At 33.9% G+C, this 16,631-nt stretch overlaps 1 protein-coding gene across 1 annotated transcript; it reads left to right on the plus strand.

Annotated features, from left to right (window-relative positions):
• The first annotated feature begins 714 nt into the window (after positions 1–714).
• On the plus strand, positions 715–16,357 carry LOC144365756 (amine sulfotransferase-like). Its single transcript, XM_078018508.1, has 5 exons — positions 715–722; positions 3,681–3,790; positions 4,607–4,701; positions 14,001–14,187; positions 16,192–16,357. The coding sequence occupies exons 1-5, from the start codon at positions 715–717 to the stop codon at positions 16,311–16,313; spliced, it is 522 nt and encodes a 173-aa protein (XP_077874634.1). The 3' UTR covers positions 16,314–16,357.
• Positions 16,358–16,631: the final 274 nt, after the last annotated feature.

Raw genomic sequence — 16,631 nt, forward strand, 5'->3', positions numbered from 1 at the left:
AGTCTTTGATGTTATCTTTATTAACTTTAATGTTTCATAGAGACAAAAAAAATGAAAATCGGACAAACTGGTTAGCATACTTAGAGTGTCTAAAAGAAAAGAAAGCTCAAATGATTTTATGGTGAATGACACTATTGTTGACTTAATTTTTAATGACTAATTGAGTCTGAAAAGAAGATGATTTATTTTTTCAGGTACCATCTGGACTCAGCAGATACTAAGCTTGATTTATTTTGAGGGGCATCGTAACAGAACTGAAGATATCAAAACAATGGATAGAGCTCCCTTCTTTGAATACAATATTCACAATTTGGACTTTATCAAAATGCCATCCCCTCGCCTCTTCGCTTCCCACCTCCCATATTATTTAGTTCCAAAAAGTCTGAAGAACAAAAAAGCTAAAGTACGTCCTAGAGCTTAATCTTTTTTTTTTTTGCACAAATGAAATAACGTGCTTTTAGTAGATTCCCCAGCCTCACTAATCCACAGTTTTCCAAATGTTACAATCATTGTATATTTAGGACATTGCCTTCCTCAATAAAAGTGTATGAAAGTCCTAAAAACTATGCCTGTAGTAAGCAACTGTAGATATAATTTGCAATGTAATTTTATAGCATATACCAAAAATTCTTTCACATTGGCCATAAAATGGCATTCTTTTTATGGTTTCATAGATTTTTATTGTGTGGCTTTGCAATAATTAATGTGTACTTGATGGACAGGTAAGTTGCAGCCAATGGATGTTTTCGTGCTATAATAAACATTCCTATAAAGGCTTGCACTTTAATTCTTATGCAGTGTTTCAATTAATGTGAAGTTTTCAGATTAAAATGTCTAATATTTAAAGTGTTGACATGGATTACCTACCTGCTTTTTATAATATATGAATTATACTTCATCAAATAACCATGCCTCTGTCCTTACATGCTTACTAATAATGGGAATTATCAAATTTGCCTAATATTCTAGGTAAGAAAGTAATCTCTCTTTGAGGGAATTTAACTCTTTTTGAATTTTAATAAGATTATCTTTTTATATTTTTATTGGTCTTAAATATTTTTTCCAGGTTGTCTTCTTTACTGTTTTGTGGGAAATTTATTTGTGGCAAAATCTTTCTCTTTATAAAGGAAAGACTTTTTAAATAAATTGTTGAAAACTTTTAACCTTATGTAACCCAACTGTTAATACTTCTTTCATGACTTCTGGTTCTGGTGCTTTACTAAGAAAACACAACACTAACAACAGATTATGTAAATACCCTTCATCTTTTTTTCTAACTAACAGTATATTTAACCTCTTTGTTGGTGGGGTGGGAGGGTTGGGGTGGTAACCAGGGTTTGAACTGAGGGTCACTCAACCACTGAGCCACATTCTCAGCCCTATTTTGTATTTTATTTAGAAACAGGGTCATACTGAATAACTTAGCACCTTTCTTTTGCCAACACTGGCTCTGAACTCATGATCCTTGTGTCTTTGCCTCCAGAGTAGCTGGGATTGCTGGCTTGGGACATGGAGCTTGGCTGTTTTTAAACTTCTTATGATTCTAAATTACATCTGATACTGCTTATGAGACATGAACATTGCCTTATACTTGTCTAAGGAGTTTGCTGATTGGCTTAAAACAATTTATTAAAACATTCACTTGAGTACCTCTACTGTTTTGAAGACTATATATTGGTATGCTAAATTTTCATAGTTGGACAAGAATTTATTTTACTTATTTATTTTTATGTGGTGCTGAAGATTGAACTCAGAGCCTCACCACTGAGCCACAGCATAAACTCCAGATAAGGCAAATTTTTCTATCAACTGCTTACAATATAGTTTAGTTTCACAATGATTGTCAAATGTGGGTTTTAATTTAAGAGAGATTTGTTCTGGGAAAACAGACATTGCAATATTCTGACATTCCTCAAGTTTCATTCTATGTATCAGGTCTACTTTAATGCCATCTATATGTACCATTTATTGTTCTCAGTGTGCTTTTTACCCACTCATAGATATTTAACATTGAAAAAAAGTATAAAATTTTAAGTATCTTGTCAATTTACTCCAATTTTGTGGTCATTTATTTGCATTCAGGCTGCAATGACAAAAATGTTCTATTCTCTTATTTTTAGAGTTTTCAGGATATAAGGTGTTTTCTGTTTTACTAGGTTTTTTACTCTCTGAGGAACTAGCCTTTTTTTAAGCATAATTCAAGTTTTCTTTTTTGTTCATGTATACTTTAATTTTAATTCTTGTTTCATTTTAGTACATATCTTCTATCTTCTTTAATTAAATGTCCAGTACACCTAGTTCCAGTGTTTATTTTTGTCAATATTAACATTTTAAAATGAATACCATTTTTAGTGTAACTATGGGTGTAATTTTGTTAATGTTTAAATACTTTGTCATTTCAGTTTTACCTTTTTAATTGGTTTCATCTCTTTTGAGATTCTTTTTAGTTTAAAAGTGTTTGCATAGTTTTCTATCATGTGCGATGGTGTTTACATATTCTATTTTTGGGAATTTATTTAAAAGTTAACTGTCAATTGCATGATCAGTTTTCAAACATGGAATATGTTTCATACATGAGAAAAGGAGATAAATTTTCTGTGTTGGGTACTTATACAAATTTTTAAAACTAAATAAAATAAATTTTTAATAATCAATTTTACAAATTTATTTTTCCTTTTATTGTTTTGTTAAAGACAATTCTCTGTAAGTGTTCTACTATGATTGTGGCTAAATCAAAATACTTACAGATTTACTGGAACTTTTCCATTGAAGTTTTTCTATTACAATCATCAGTGTACAAATGTTCCTTTTCTGTTGGTCTTTGAAAACAAATTATGGGCCCTCCTGTTAAATCATTTGGTCTGCAATTTTACTTAATTTCATTTTATTCCTCATTCTCTAATTCGCTGGGACTTTGCCACATGCTCCTGTTTTCCTTGATTTGAAATGCTATTTTCACTGCTGCATAACTTTACAACTTGAAAGTAGTTTTATCAGATCTGTTCTTTTTCTTCATAGAAAAATTAGAATATTCCAGCATTTGAATATCATTACATGCTGCTATAAGTGTTCTTGAGAATGCCCTTTGGGCATGTATGCAGGAGTTTCCCTGGAATATACATCCAAGAAGGGACTGCAAAGACAAAAGTACAGGATGTTCAGTTCTATGGGATGGGGGCTATATTTTCTTAAGAAAACAGGTGTATCAATTTCTACTGAAATTGGTAATGGTCATGTTTTTATTTCCCCCCAGTAAAGATACATATCAGACATTTAAATTTTTTCAATGTGTTATTTATGAAGAGGTATTTTAAAGTGATCTTAACCTATATATCCAATACACAGTAATGAGAATAAGCCTGTTTTGACAGGTTATTGACCATAATTATTGTGTATTCTATGAAAGGACTTTTTTGACCCAATTTTTCATTAGTGGTATTTTTCATATTAACTTTCTTTATATAGTTTGTCTCCTATATATAAAAGTATTCATTTCAACACTTTTTGTAATAGAGAAAAAATTTGTGGAACACCTAATTTTCCATGATTAGAAGAATGGATTAAAATAATTATGATTCATTCAGCTAATGAATATGATGCAACTGTTAAAAACTTGAAATAATATACTGGGATTGTTAATATTATTTCTAATTCTCCCTGCAGATTCTTTATATCTACAGAAACCCTAAGGATGTTTTGGTTTCCTTTTTTCATTTTTCAAATTGGGTGGCTCGATTAAAGCCTTCTGAGACTTTTGAGAATTTTATGGAAATGTTTCTAGATGGACAAGGTAACTATGAATTTATTTATCAAGGAATTTAGGGAAGATATTTTGAGAGATGGAAAAGGGCAATTGTACAATGGATGCTCTTGAGTAGTTACTATGACACATCAACTTAGTCTGCCACCCAGTGGCCTTTCCTTCCTTGCCAGGACCATGTGGGTCTTGTCAAATTTGCAAAGGCATGTTGTTTAGGAAACATTTTGACCAGTCCATAAGAGGCTTACACGTATTCTATCAAATTAAACTAGCTACAAATATAATTAAAACAATACATTCCAGAATCACTAGTGATCAGGGTGCTTGTGTACCCTCTCATGGAACTGTGGTAAGCCTTCTAGGGCCATGGTGGAGTTTATCACTCCACTACTGATGAGGATTGATTGTTGCAAGGGACTTGTAGTGAGTAGTATCAGGATCTCACTCATTTAAAGATTACATTCAGGTTCTGTCTCATTGTGAACAGGTAGCTTTGCTATCCAGAGATCTTAGAGAATGAGAAGAAAATGGACATGTGTGTTTTCTGGTGGATATAGGAAAGTGGAGGAACTTGCTTTAAAGAAATATGATTTAAACTTAGACCCAGGGGCTTTTTCATTTCTTTATTGCTGCCTTCCTACATCCATAAGGTCGGTTTTCATGGTCACTTCTCTATGAAAACCATGATTGTTCCCCTAAGCAGTAATCACTTCAAAACAGTAATATAGTTGTCCAGTGGTTGGGCCTTTATTTTTGTTTTTGTGACTATAAGGAGGAAAATACAGATTACTTTGCTATTCAACAAGTGCTACATCTTCACCTTCTTACTAATTAATTTTTGCATAGTGGTGGGAAGTCGTTGGTTTGATCACGTAAGAGGATGGTATGAACACAGACATGACTTCAATATTCAGTTCATGAGCTATGAAGATATGAAAAAGGTAAAATAAGAAGTATTTTTAAAATTTCATTTTTGTAAACTTTTTTTTTCTCCTGGTTTCAGGAAAACTCATTCTCCTAGTCATTTATGAAAATACATATATCATAGGCTTTTGGGGGTAAGTGGGGGTTCTAATTTCCTGCTTATCCATTAATTACTGGTTTTCCTCAAGGGTTTGTTCTCAAACAGTCACCATTATTATCATGTAACAACTGTAGCATTAAAGGCAATCTCAAATATCTAGGATACCAGTCTTTGTAAAACATTTTTATTAATATTAATTACATATTAATGGATTTTGTTTCCTGATTTCTATATGATCATACAACATGCACTGATCATATCCAATCTCTCCTTCTTCCACTCTCTTACCTCCCCTTCGCCCTGGATCCTTCAGAGGCCCTAGTATTCATGATTCTACTTTCAGTGAATATTTGTTGTTGTTCTCATGTGTGCTGCTTGTGCTATTTGTCTTTCTATGTCTGGCTTATTTTAGTAACATCATGTCTTCCAGTTCCATGAATTTTGCTGGAGAATTTCATTTTTTATATCTGAATAATAGTCCAGTATGTGTGTGTGTATGTGTGTGTGTGTGTGTGTGTGTGATAATTTCTTCGTCTGTTCATCTGTTGACAAACACCATGTAGCCTGAATCCTTATCTGTTGTGAATAGCAGTACAATAAACACGGGCATGTGAGTTGTCTCTTTTATGGTGCACTATTTCTTTTTGATATATACCCAGGAATGTGCAATTGGATTATACAGTAGTTATGTTTTTAGTTTAGTTTTTTTTTTTTTGAGGATACACCAAACTGTTTTCCATGTTAATTATACTTAATAAAGTTCATCAAGGAGCACTAAGGCACTGAGACATGAAGTCACTACTAAGAGAGAATAATTATTGCTGAAGATGAAGGTGAGCCCTGTGAGGCACGTTCTTCCTGTAAAGAGAATCTTAAAAACTAGTTCTCATGTGAAGTCATAGAATGCTTATATGCTGGTTAAAGATTCTAAACTGCCTGAAAACTTTGTGTAATTCAAACACAAGACAGGTGAAGCTTATTGTTCTGTGGACTCTGGTTGGTGCATTGATTCATTAATACATCTTCTATTTAGTTACTTTAAAAAAATCACTGAATGATTGCTCTGTGCCTTGCACTGAATCATGAGTAATAGAAGACTGAATCTTTTATAGACAGAACTCATAATCTCTCAGGGAAAACAGGTACTCACCAAGCTAGTATATGTATTTCAAAAGTAATAATTGCAAATATTAAGGAAATGTCTAATACAATGTCAATGTGTATATGTACTGAGGGTATCTAATATATTCAAAAGTAATGGTCTTTTTTTTTTCTTTTCTGAAATAAATAACATGGGAAATGCAAGCTAATAAATAAGAGCTAAGTGAAAGAAAAAAAAAAAACATGGGAGAGACTTATAAGATAAGAAAAAAGGAAAGTACATGAGACCTTTGAGGACCTAAGGGAAGAACTTGAACAATGAGGGAGAGATAAAAGTTTAATATAGGGGGGTTTTATAGGAGCCAAATTTTATAATATCTGTAGGCTGTTAATGAGAGTGATTTCTTTAATGTTAAAAGTAGTAAGGAGACTCTTAAGAGCTATTAAGAAGGGTAGCCATAGATTATACTTAATATTTTTGAATATTATTTACATTTATGAGTTGAAGAGGAAAAATAGTGAATATAAGGAAACCAGAATAGACAGAGACCAGTGTATTAATCCACTGAACATCGATGGTGGCTTGGATTGGAGTAGTGTCATTATGAATGAAGAGAACACAGAGTTTTGAGGCACAGTTAAGATGTAAAAAGAAAAGGGATCATCTTCTCTAACTCCATCCATTTATCTGCAAATGCCATGATTTTATTGTATTTAACTGCTAAGTAATATTCCATTGTGTATATATGCCACATTTTTTTTTATCCATTCATCCACTTAATGGCATCTAGTTTGGCTTCACAGTTTAGCTATTGTGAATTGTGCTGCTATAAATTGATGTGTCTGTGCCCCTGTAATATGCTGTTTTTAAGTCCTTTAGGTATAGTGGGCTAGCTGGACCAAATGGTCGTTCTATTCCCAGATTTCCAAGGAATCTCCATACTGCTTTCCATATTGGATATACCAATTTGCAGTCCCACCAGCACTGTATGAGTATACCTTTTCCCCACATCCTTGCCAACACTTATTGTTGTTTATCTTCATAATAGCTCCCAATTCTGACTGAAGTGAGTTGCTATCTTAGAGTAATTTTGATTTGCATTTCTCTAATTCCTAGTGACGAACATTTTTTCATATATTTGTTGATTGATTATATATCTTCTTCTGAGAAGGGTCTGTTCATGTCTTTGGCCCATTTGTTGATTAGGTTATTTGTTTTTTTGGTTTTTAGCTTTTTGAATTTTTTATATACCCTAGAGATTAGTGCTATATCTGAAGTGTGAAGGGTAAAATTTGGAAATTGGGGCCTAATCTCACGTGATTAAGATTAGGGCCTACTTTTTCTTTTATTAGACACAGAGTCTCTGGTTTAATTCCTATATCCTTGATCCACTTTGAGTTGAGTTTTGTGCTTGGTGACAGATAGGGGTTTAATTTCATTTTGTTGCATATGGATTTCCAGTTTTCCCAGCACCAGTTATTAAAGAGGTTATCTTTTCTCCAATGCATGTTCTGGGCACCTTGTCTAACATAAGATAATTGTAATTGTTTGAGTTAGTCTCTGTGTCCTCTATACTGTACCATTGGTCTACCAGTTTGTTTTGGTGCCAATACCATGCTATTTTTGTTACTATTGCTCCGTAGTATAGTTTAAGGTCTGATATAGTGATGCCACCTGCTTCACTCTTCCTTCTAAGATTTGTTTTAGCTTATGGGTCTCTTTTACAGATGAATTTCATGATTGCTTTTTCTATTTCTATGAGGAATGTCATTGGGAATTTGATTGGAATTGCATTAAATCTGTATAGTGGTTTTCATAGTATGATCATTTTGATGATATTAATTCTGCCTATCTAAGAGCAAGGTAGATCTTTCCATCTTCTAAGGTCTTCTTTCACTTCTTTTTTTTAGGGATCTGTAATTTTCATTAGATAGATCTTTCACCTCTTTCACTGATTCCAAAGTATCTTTTTTTTTTTTTTGAGGTTATTGTAAATGGGGTAGTTTTCCTCATTTCCTTCCCAGAGGATTTGTCACTAATATACAGAAATGGCTTTGATTTATGGGTTTTGATTTTATATCTTGCTACTTTGCTTAATTTATTTATTAGTTCTAGAAGTTTTCCAGTTAAACTTTTAGGGTCTTCTAAGTATAGAATCATATCATCAGCAAATAGTGCTAATTTAATTTCTTCTTTTCTATACATATCCCTTTAATTTCTTTCATCTGTCTAATTGCTCTGGCCAGTGTTTCAACTAGTATGTTGAATAAAAGTGATGAAAGAGAGTATCCCTGTCTTGTTCCAGTTTTCAGAGGGAATGCCTTTAATTTTTCTCCATTTAGAATTTTGTTGGCCTAGGGCTTAGTACAAATAGCTTTTATGTTGTTAAGATATGTTCCTGTTATCCCTTATTTTTCTAGTTTTGAACATAAAGTGGTGTTGTATTTTGTCAAATGCTTTTTATGCGTCTATTAAGATGATCATATGATTCTTAACTTTAAGCCAATTGATGTGATGAATTACATTTATTGATTTTTGCATGTTGAAACAAACTTGCATCGCTGGGATGAACCCCACTAGATCATGGTATGTGATCTTTCTGATCTGTTTTTGTATTTGATTTGCCAGAATTTTATTGAGAATATTTGCATCTATATTCATTAGAGATTTTGGTCTAAAGTTTTGTCTTTGTTTCTTTCTTTCTTTCTTTTGTTCTTTCGTTCTTTCTTTCTTTTTATGTGTCTTTGCCTGGTTTTGGAATCAGGGTGATATTGGCCTCATATAATGAGTTTGGAAGTGCTGCCTCTTTTTCTATTTCCTGAAATAAATTAAAAAATATTTGTATTAGTTCTTCTTTAAAGGTCTTTTAGAACTCAGCTGTGTATCCATCTGGTCCTGGGCTTTTCTTGGTTGGTAGACTTTTGATGGTGTCTTCTATTTCATCACTTGAAAGTGTGTATCATTCTGATTCAAGTTGGACAAATTATATGACTCTAGAATTTGTCGATGCCTTCAATATTTTCTATTTTATTGTAGTACAAGTTTTCAAAATAATTTCTAATTATCTTCTGTATTTATGTAATGTCTGTTGTGATATTTCCTTTTTCATCACATGTTAGTGATTTGAGTTTTCTTTTTCTCTTCGTCAGCATGGCTAAGGGTCTTGTCAATTTTATTTATTTTTTCAAATAACCAACATTTTGTTCTGTCAATTTTTTCAATTGTTTCTTTTGTTTCAATATTGTTCATTTCATCTCTGATTTTAACTATTTCCTGTCCTCCTTCTTTTGGTGTTGATTTCTTCTACTTCTTCTAAGGCATTAAGAGTAATGTTAAGTCCTTTCTTTGTTGAATTTGTCTTTTTTTAAGGAATGAACTCCATGCAATAAACTTTCCTCTTAGAACTGCTTTCATAGTGTCCCAGAGATTTCAGAATGTTGTATCTGTGTTCTCATTCACCTCTAAAAATTTTTTAATCTCCTCCTTGCTGTCTTCTGTAACCAATTGTTCATTCAGTAGAATATTATTTAGTCTCCAGGTGTGGGAGTGGATTTTATTTCTTATTTGATCATTGATTTCTAATTTCATTCCATTATGATCTGATAGAATGCCGGATAGTATTGCTACTTTTTAATATTTGCTAAGGGTTGCTTTTTGGCATAGTATATGGTCTATTTTAGAGAAGGTTCCATGTGCTGCTGAGAAGAAAGTGTATTCTCTTGTTGAAGGATGAAATAGTCTATATATGTCAATTAAGTCTAGGTTATTGAGTGTATTATTGAGTTCTATAGTTTCTTTGTTCAACTTTTCTTCAGAAGATCTATCTATTGATGAAAGAAGTGTGTTAAAGTCACCCAAAATCATTTTTTTTGTGGTCTATTTGACTCATGAATTTGAGAAGAGTTTGATGAACATAGATGCTTCATTGTTTGGGGCATATATATTTATAATTGTTAAGTATTGTTGGTGTATGGTTCCCTTGAGCAGAATGTAGTGTCCGTCTTTATCCTTTTTGATTAACTTTAGTTTGAAGTCTACCCTATTTGAAGGAGGATGGAAACCCCTGCTTGTTTCCACAGTCCATGTGAGTGGTATGATTTTTCCCAATACTTCATCTTCAGTCTGTGGATGTCTTTTCCTATGAGATGAGTCTCTTAGAGGTAGCATATTGTTGGGCCTTTTATTTATTTATTTTTTTGATCCAATCTGTTCATTTATGTCTTTTGATTGGTGAGTTTAGGCTATTAAAATGCAGGGTTATTATTGAGACATGATTTGTATTCCCAGTCATTTTTGTTTATTTTTGGAATTTAACGTGACTTGGTTTCTTCTCTGATTAGATTTTCCTTTAGTGTAATACCTTCCTCTGTTGATTTTCATCATTGTTTTTAATTTCCTCTTAGAATACGTTGCTGAGGATGTTCTGTAGTGCAGGATTTCTAGTTGTAAATTCTTTTAACATTTTTTTTATCATGGAAGGTTTTTATTTCATCATCAAATCTAAAGCTTAGTTTTGTTGGATATAAGATTCTTGGTGGCATCCATTTTCTTTCAGGGCTTGGTATATGTTGTTCCATGATATCATGTCTTTGAAGGTCTGGGTTGAAAATATGCTGAGATACAAATTGGTCTCCCATTATATGTGATCTGATTCCTCATTCTTGTGGCTTTTAAGATTCTATCCTTATTCTGTATGCTAGGCATTTTTGTTATAATGTGCCTTGGTGCAGATATGTTGTAATTTTGTGTATTTGGTGTCCTGTAACCTTCTTGTATTTGGTTTTCCAATTCATTCTTCATGCTTGGGAAATTATCTGATATTACTCATTGAAGAGTTTGTACATTACTTTGGTTTGAAACTCTGTGCCTTCATTGAAGAGTTTGTACATTACTTTGGTTTGAAACTCTGTGCCTTTCTCTATCCCAGTAAATCTTAGATTTGGTCTTTTGATGCTTTCCCATAATTCTTGGATGTTCTATTCATGGTTTCTAACTTTCTTCACTGTGTGATCAACTTTATATTCCAGATTGTATATTTTGTCTTCATTATCTGACATTCTTTTATCCAAGTGATCTAGTCTGTTGATTATGCTTTCTATTGAGTTTTTTATTTGATTTACTGTATCCTTCATTTTAAGGATTTCTGACTTTTTTTTTCAGAGTCTCTGTCCCTCTCTTGGAGGAATCTTTTGCTACCTATATTTTCTCTCTTATATCATTGTTGGAGTGATCAACTTTTGCCTGTATTTGCTCATTTAGGTCATCATTTAATCCACAAATCATTTTAATTATGAACCTTCTGAACTCCTTCTCTGACATTTCATCAACTCACTGCCCATGGGTTCTTTTATTGTAGTGTCCTGGTTTGTTTGGGGCACTTTCCTCCCTTCTTTTTTCATGGTGTCTATATGTCCTCTTTTCTTGCAGTGTGGATTTGAGATATTACAGTTTATTCCCTATATTCTTATAGTACCTGTGCAGATTGTCTGTACCGCACCTTGAAGTTGGGATTCCAGACCCCTGCTGGTGTCCCTCAATGTATGCTACTGCATCCAAAGTTGGTGGCAACAATAGCAGAGGTAACTTGAGATACTATTAAAGGTGCCCCAAGATGGAAGCAATGTCTTACAGAAATGGGGCTGAAAGGGTGGGCCTCACATTCCCTTTGGATGCCTGCTCTGAGATGCAGCTGCTTGTAGGCCTTGTCTGTTGTAAAAATGTTAGGGGCTACTGCATGAGGAAGGCTATCATAATAACTGCAGTGTCCCAAGATGGAAGTGTATTAGGCTTAGGTTCCCATGTGGGGGAGGGGGTGAACTTGGACCTACCTTGGACATGGATCCTGCGCAAGTTTGTGTGGACAGATCTGGGCTAGGCTTGGACTCTTGCAATAGTCTGCTGGTTGGAAGAGGTGGTCCTATGCCAGAGGCTGGGCTCCCGTGAGTGTGGTGGTTGTTCATCAGTGTGGGTGCATCTGGGCCATTGGGCTTGACCTCCCGAGGTAGTCTGCTGGTCAGAAGAGGCAGTCCTCTTCCAGAGGCTAGGCTCTGGTGGGTGTTTGCCCAGGCAGGTGGAGGGATGGACCTGGGCCTACTGGGTTCCTTGTAGGCTTGTGTAGGCAGTATTGGCTGGGTTTCAGCTCCTGCAGTAATCTGCTGGACAGAAGAGATGGTCCTGGGCTGGAGGATGGGCTGCAGCAGGTGCCTGCAGGTGAAGGAGTGGACTTGGGCCTACTGTGAATCTGGGTCCCGCACAGGCTGGTGTGGGTGGATCTGGGATGCTAGGCTTGACCTCCCCCAGTGGACCGCTGGTTGAAAGAGGTGATCCTGAATCAGAGGCTAGGCTCTGGCTGGTGTCTGCCCTGCCAGTGGAGGGGTGGACCCAGGCCTACTGTGAGCCTGGGTCCCACATGGGCTGGTGTGGTTGGTCCCAATTTTAAGTTAGTTTTAATATGTGGCATAGGATCAGGATCAACTTCAAGCTTTTGCATGCAGTCATTCAATTTTCCTATTACGTTTTGTTGAGGAAACTGTCCTTTTACTATGAAATGTTCTTGGCATTCATGTCAAAAATCATTTGACCAAATGTGTGACAGCTGGTTTCTGTGAACTCTATTCAACTCTATTGATTTATACTTCTGAATTTATGACATTATCAGACTATTTAGATGACCATTATTTTGTAGTAAGTTTGAAATATGGAAGTGTGAAAACGGAGAATCTAGTATTCATTTTCAAGACTAACTATTCAGGATGCCTTGGAGTTTTATAAGAATATTGTGATGGATTGTTCTTTTTATTTTTTGCAAAAAATATCATTGGGATTGTGATAGAGTGCATTACATCTATCTGTGAATTGTTTTGCATTGTATTTTTTTATAATTCCAGTCATCAGTATAGGATTTTGTTTCATTTATTTGTTTGCTTTTCCTTTTCAGTAGTGTTTTGTAGGTTTCAATAGGCAACATTCTTACCTCCTTGTTCATTCCTTGGAGTTTTAGTCTTTCTTCTTGTGATTATTAGTATAATTGTTTCTTAATTTCCTTTTAGGTTTACTCATTGGTCGTGTATAGAAATTCAACTGATTTTTACAAGTTGGTTTGATTTTTGAATCTACAACTTGATTAAGTTTCTTTGTTGTTATGTTCTTTTTGGTGTGTATGTGAGTGCTTTATGGGGGTTTTCTACATATAAGATAATCTTATGGGCTATCAGTGATCATTTCATTATCTTTATTTTCTATTTCAATACATTTTTTCTTTTTTATTGCTTAGTACCTCCAGCTAGTATTTCTAGTATCATAATAAACAGAAGTGGAAAATCTGAATTGGACTTACTCCACATCTCAGATGAAAATCTTCCTCTCTCAGTTGAGTTTGCTGTTAGCTACAGGTATTCCATATAAGACCTTTTTCATGTTGGGGTAGTTTCATTCCATTCCAGATTTATTGAGCATTTCATCATACAAAGATGTTGATTTTTTTTAAAGCTAAAATTTTATTGTTTGAGTAAATATCAGTAAGTATTTTTTAACAGTTATTTTTTTTTCATTTTTTGTTTTAATTATTAACACATGACAGTACAATGACCTTGACATATTATACATTTGAATCAGATGGGATATAATTTCTCATTTTTCTGAGTATACAGATTGCAGAATCACATTGGTCATACATTTGCATATATACACACAGTAATAATAATATCTGTTTCATTCTACTATCCTTCCTATCTCCCCAAACCCTCCCCTCTCTACCTAATCTAGGGTAATGCTATTCTTTTTATTTTTCTTTCTCACATCTTCTTACATGTATTTTGTATAACAATGAGGGTCTCCTTCCACCATCCATGCAATTCCCTTTTTCTCTCCCTTTCCTTCCTCCCATCCCTCTTCCCTATGTAGAGGTAATCTCTTCCCATGCTCAAAGATGTTGGGTTTTGTTAAATGTTTTTTGAGCATCAATAATCATGTCAGTTTGTTTCCCCATTTTCTTCTCATAACAAACTGCATGGTTCATATTATGACACTTCTTTCCATTCCAGGAATCAATTTTACTAGAATATGAAAATGTTGTGTGTTTAGCTGTAACTCCTGCATACTCATGACTCTTTCAGGACCTCAGAAGTGCAGTGCTGAAAATCTGTAGATTTCTTGAGAAAGAACTTAGTGAAGAAGTTGTGGATACTGTTGTGAAACAGGCTACATTTCAGAATATGAAGACTAATCCACAAGCAAATTATCATGATATTATAAAATATGAAATTGGAATGAGAAGTGATAAAGGACATTTTCTTCGCAAAGGTACTATTCAGAAGTTTATAGTAGCAAGATGTAAACTGTCATTCGAGTCCTTGATACCTAGGCGAAATAATAAGTGCTTCCAATATCTTTCTCCAAGTAATAGTGACATTTGGAACCTAGAGAAATTAAGCGTCTAATTGAGTGTAGGTCTGAAGAGTTTTTCAAGAAACCTAAGTATTTTAGTACACAATCTGACACATTAACTTGCTTAATTAATATTGCCTTATATCTAAGCCACATGAGCCTGTTTTGGTATATCAAATGAGAGGAACACTAATCCTTGTTTTCCCTTTTTTCTTCTAGAACAATCTAGGAAGTAAACTTAATGTGTATTTTGCTCTGCTGGGAGGAGTTTTGGATTACTGGGTTCCCATGTGTCAGATTGCAACATCACAAAGAGTGTTATCTTATTAGTGCTATCTGTTATGAAATCAGTTACTTCAAAAAGTTATTGAAATCATTTTCACTGTGATCTTATCACATGCCTGAAGGAGTTGTCAAGAGTGAATATTATTTCTCTAGTAACTGATACCCTTTAAATTCAAATAATTATTATTATTACTACTACTACTACTACTACTACTACTACTACTACTACCACCAGTGATTGAACTCAGGGGCACTCAAGCACTAAGCCACATTTCCAGCTGCTATTTTGTATTTTATTTAGAAACAGGATCTCACTGAGTTGCTTAGAGACTCACATTGCTGAGGCTGGCTTTGAACTCAATGTCCTCCTGCCTCAGCCTCTTGAGCTGCTGGGATTACAGGCATACACCACCACACCTGGCTTCAAATTGTTAATTTTTAATTTAATCATTTAGTGTATAAACATTCTAAACACTTCACTTCTACTTTATTCACATTTTATGTCATAATTGGCTCATAATTTACCAATAGGATGATTGATATTAATTTATGAACAATTGTATAAACATCTTATGGACATTGCCCTAGATATTGATATATTTTAAAATTCTTATTTTTTTGGTGACATTTATTATCAATTCTCCCTTTTCATTCCTCAGCTACAGCAGATAAAGAGTAATTCTCATACCCCTAAGAGCTTGTTATCTACTCCAAAGGCCAATAATAATGTCTACACAAGTGAACCTGATAGCTGGAAATGCCAAGTTAGTTTTCACTTAAGAATGGTGTAATGTAATCCCTGCGGCTCAGAAGGTTGAGGCAGGAAGAATGCAAGTTCAAAGACAGCCTCAGCAAAAACAAGGTGCTAAGCAACTCAGTGAGACTGTGGCTCTAAATAAAGTAAAAAATAGGGCTGGTCGAGTACCCATGAGTTCAATCTCCATTGCACCCTTCCCCCAAAAAAGAATGGCATAATGATGGTTTAATTTTGTATAAAATAAAGATGCAGAAAGGGAACCTCTGGTGCTCTATATAACTTTAATTTGTTAGTTGAAAATATTTGAGTCTCTTTTTTTCAAATTTAAAAAGAAAGAAATACTTATCTTGGAGGGTTTTATTAAGAACTATATTACAGTTGATACATGTGGTTCACTTACTGTGAGGTTCACTTAGTATATATACAAGATCATATATACTAAAACATACTTGTTAAATTCTAATATAGTCATATCCTGTATAGTTTTTTCCTCTTAAGGATCACATAGTGGGAAAGGCTAACATATAGGGAAGTGAATTTTAAATCTATTTACTGCATTATTGTGTTCTTAGATTCTTTATTCAATCATTCCTGTGTAAGAAAAGATGAGGTCTCTAATCCTGTGGACATGAACAAATATTTAGCTTGGTTGAAAAGAGATTAACACATTAATATCCAATTTTTTAATTCTGTGAACACAATAATATTCACATATTATTACAAAGTTGCCACAAGAGGTATATTGGTTGCTCCATTTAAATTTGACAGGTGTTCCACATCTGGGACAATGGGACACATGGGTTCAAATGGTTGAGGCAGTCTTTAACATGAAGTGTTCTTTATTCACCAAAGTGTCATTCATGTTCTTATCCCATTAGGTACCATTGGAGATTGGAAACATCATTTTACTGTGGAGCAGAATGAAAGATTTGACCAGATATTCCAAAGGGAAATGAAAGACATTCCCCTGAAGTTCATCTGGGATATAAATGAGGAGTAGAATTCTAATCAAACCGTAAAAGAATCATATAAACTCCAATCAGAGGCTATACCTTAAGATATATGATAATAATAACATACATAATGCCTATTTAATTACTAATTATAAAACTTAACTAACAAATAAATAGACTATGCTTAGATTAGTTGCCATGAATTCTTTAAAATTAAAAAAAGATTAGTTTTACTTTAAAATTAAAATTACAAATCAGAAATTAAATTGCTTTTGATGCTTTGGTATCCTGCATGAAAATGGCAAAACAGAAAGCATAAAACATGACTTGAAAATATCTTCAGACACGATTCTGTATTGTGCATT

This window comes from Ictidomys tridecemlineatus, chromosome 8, assembly GCF_052094955.1.
Source record: "Ictidomys tridecemlineatus isolate mIctTri1 chromosome 8, mIctTri1.hap1, whole genome shotgun sequence".
Lineage (NCBI taxonomy): Eukaryota > Metazoa > Chordata > Mammalia > Rodentia > Sciuridae > Ictidomys > Ictidomys tridecemlineatus.

Excerpts from the sequence above, each read along its gene's own strand:
- LOC144365756 (XM_078018508.1), top strand. Across the intron at positions 3,791-4,606 it reads AATGTTTCTAGATGGACAAG|TGGTGGGAAGTCGTTGGTTT; the intron begins GTAACTATGAAT and ends ATTTTTGCATAG. Across the intron at positions 14,188-16,191 it reads AGGACATTTTCTTCGCAAAG|GTACCATTGGAGATTGGAAA; the intron begins GTACTATTCAGA and ends TTATCCCATTAG.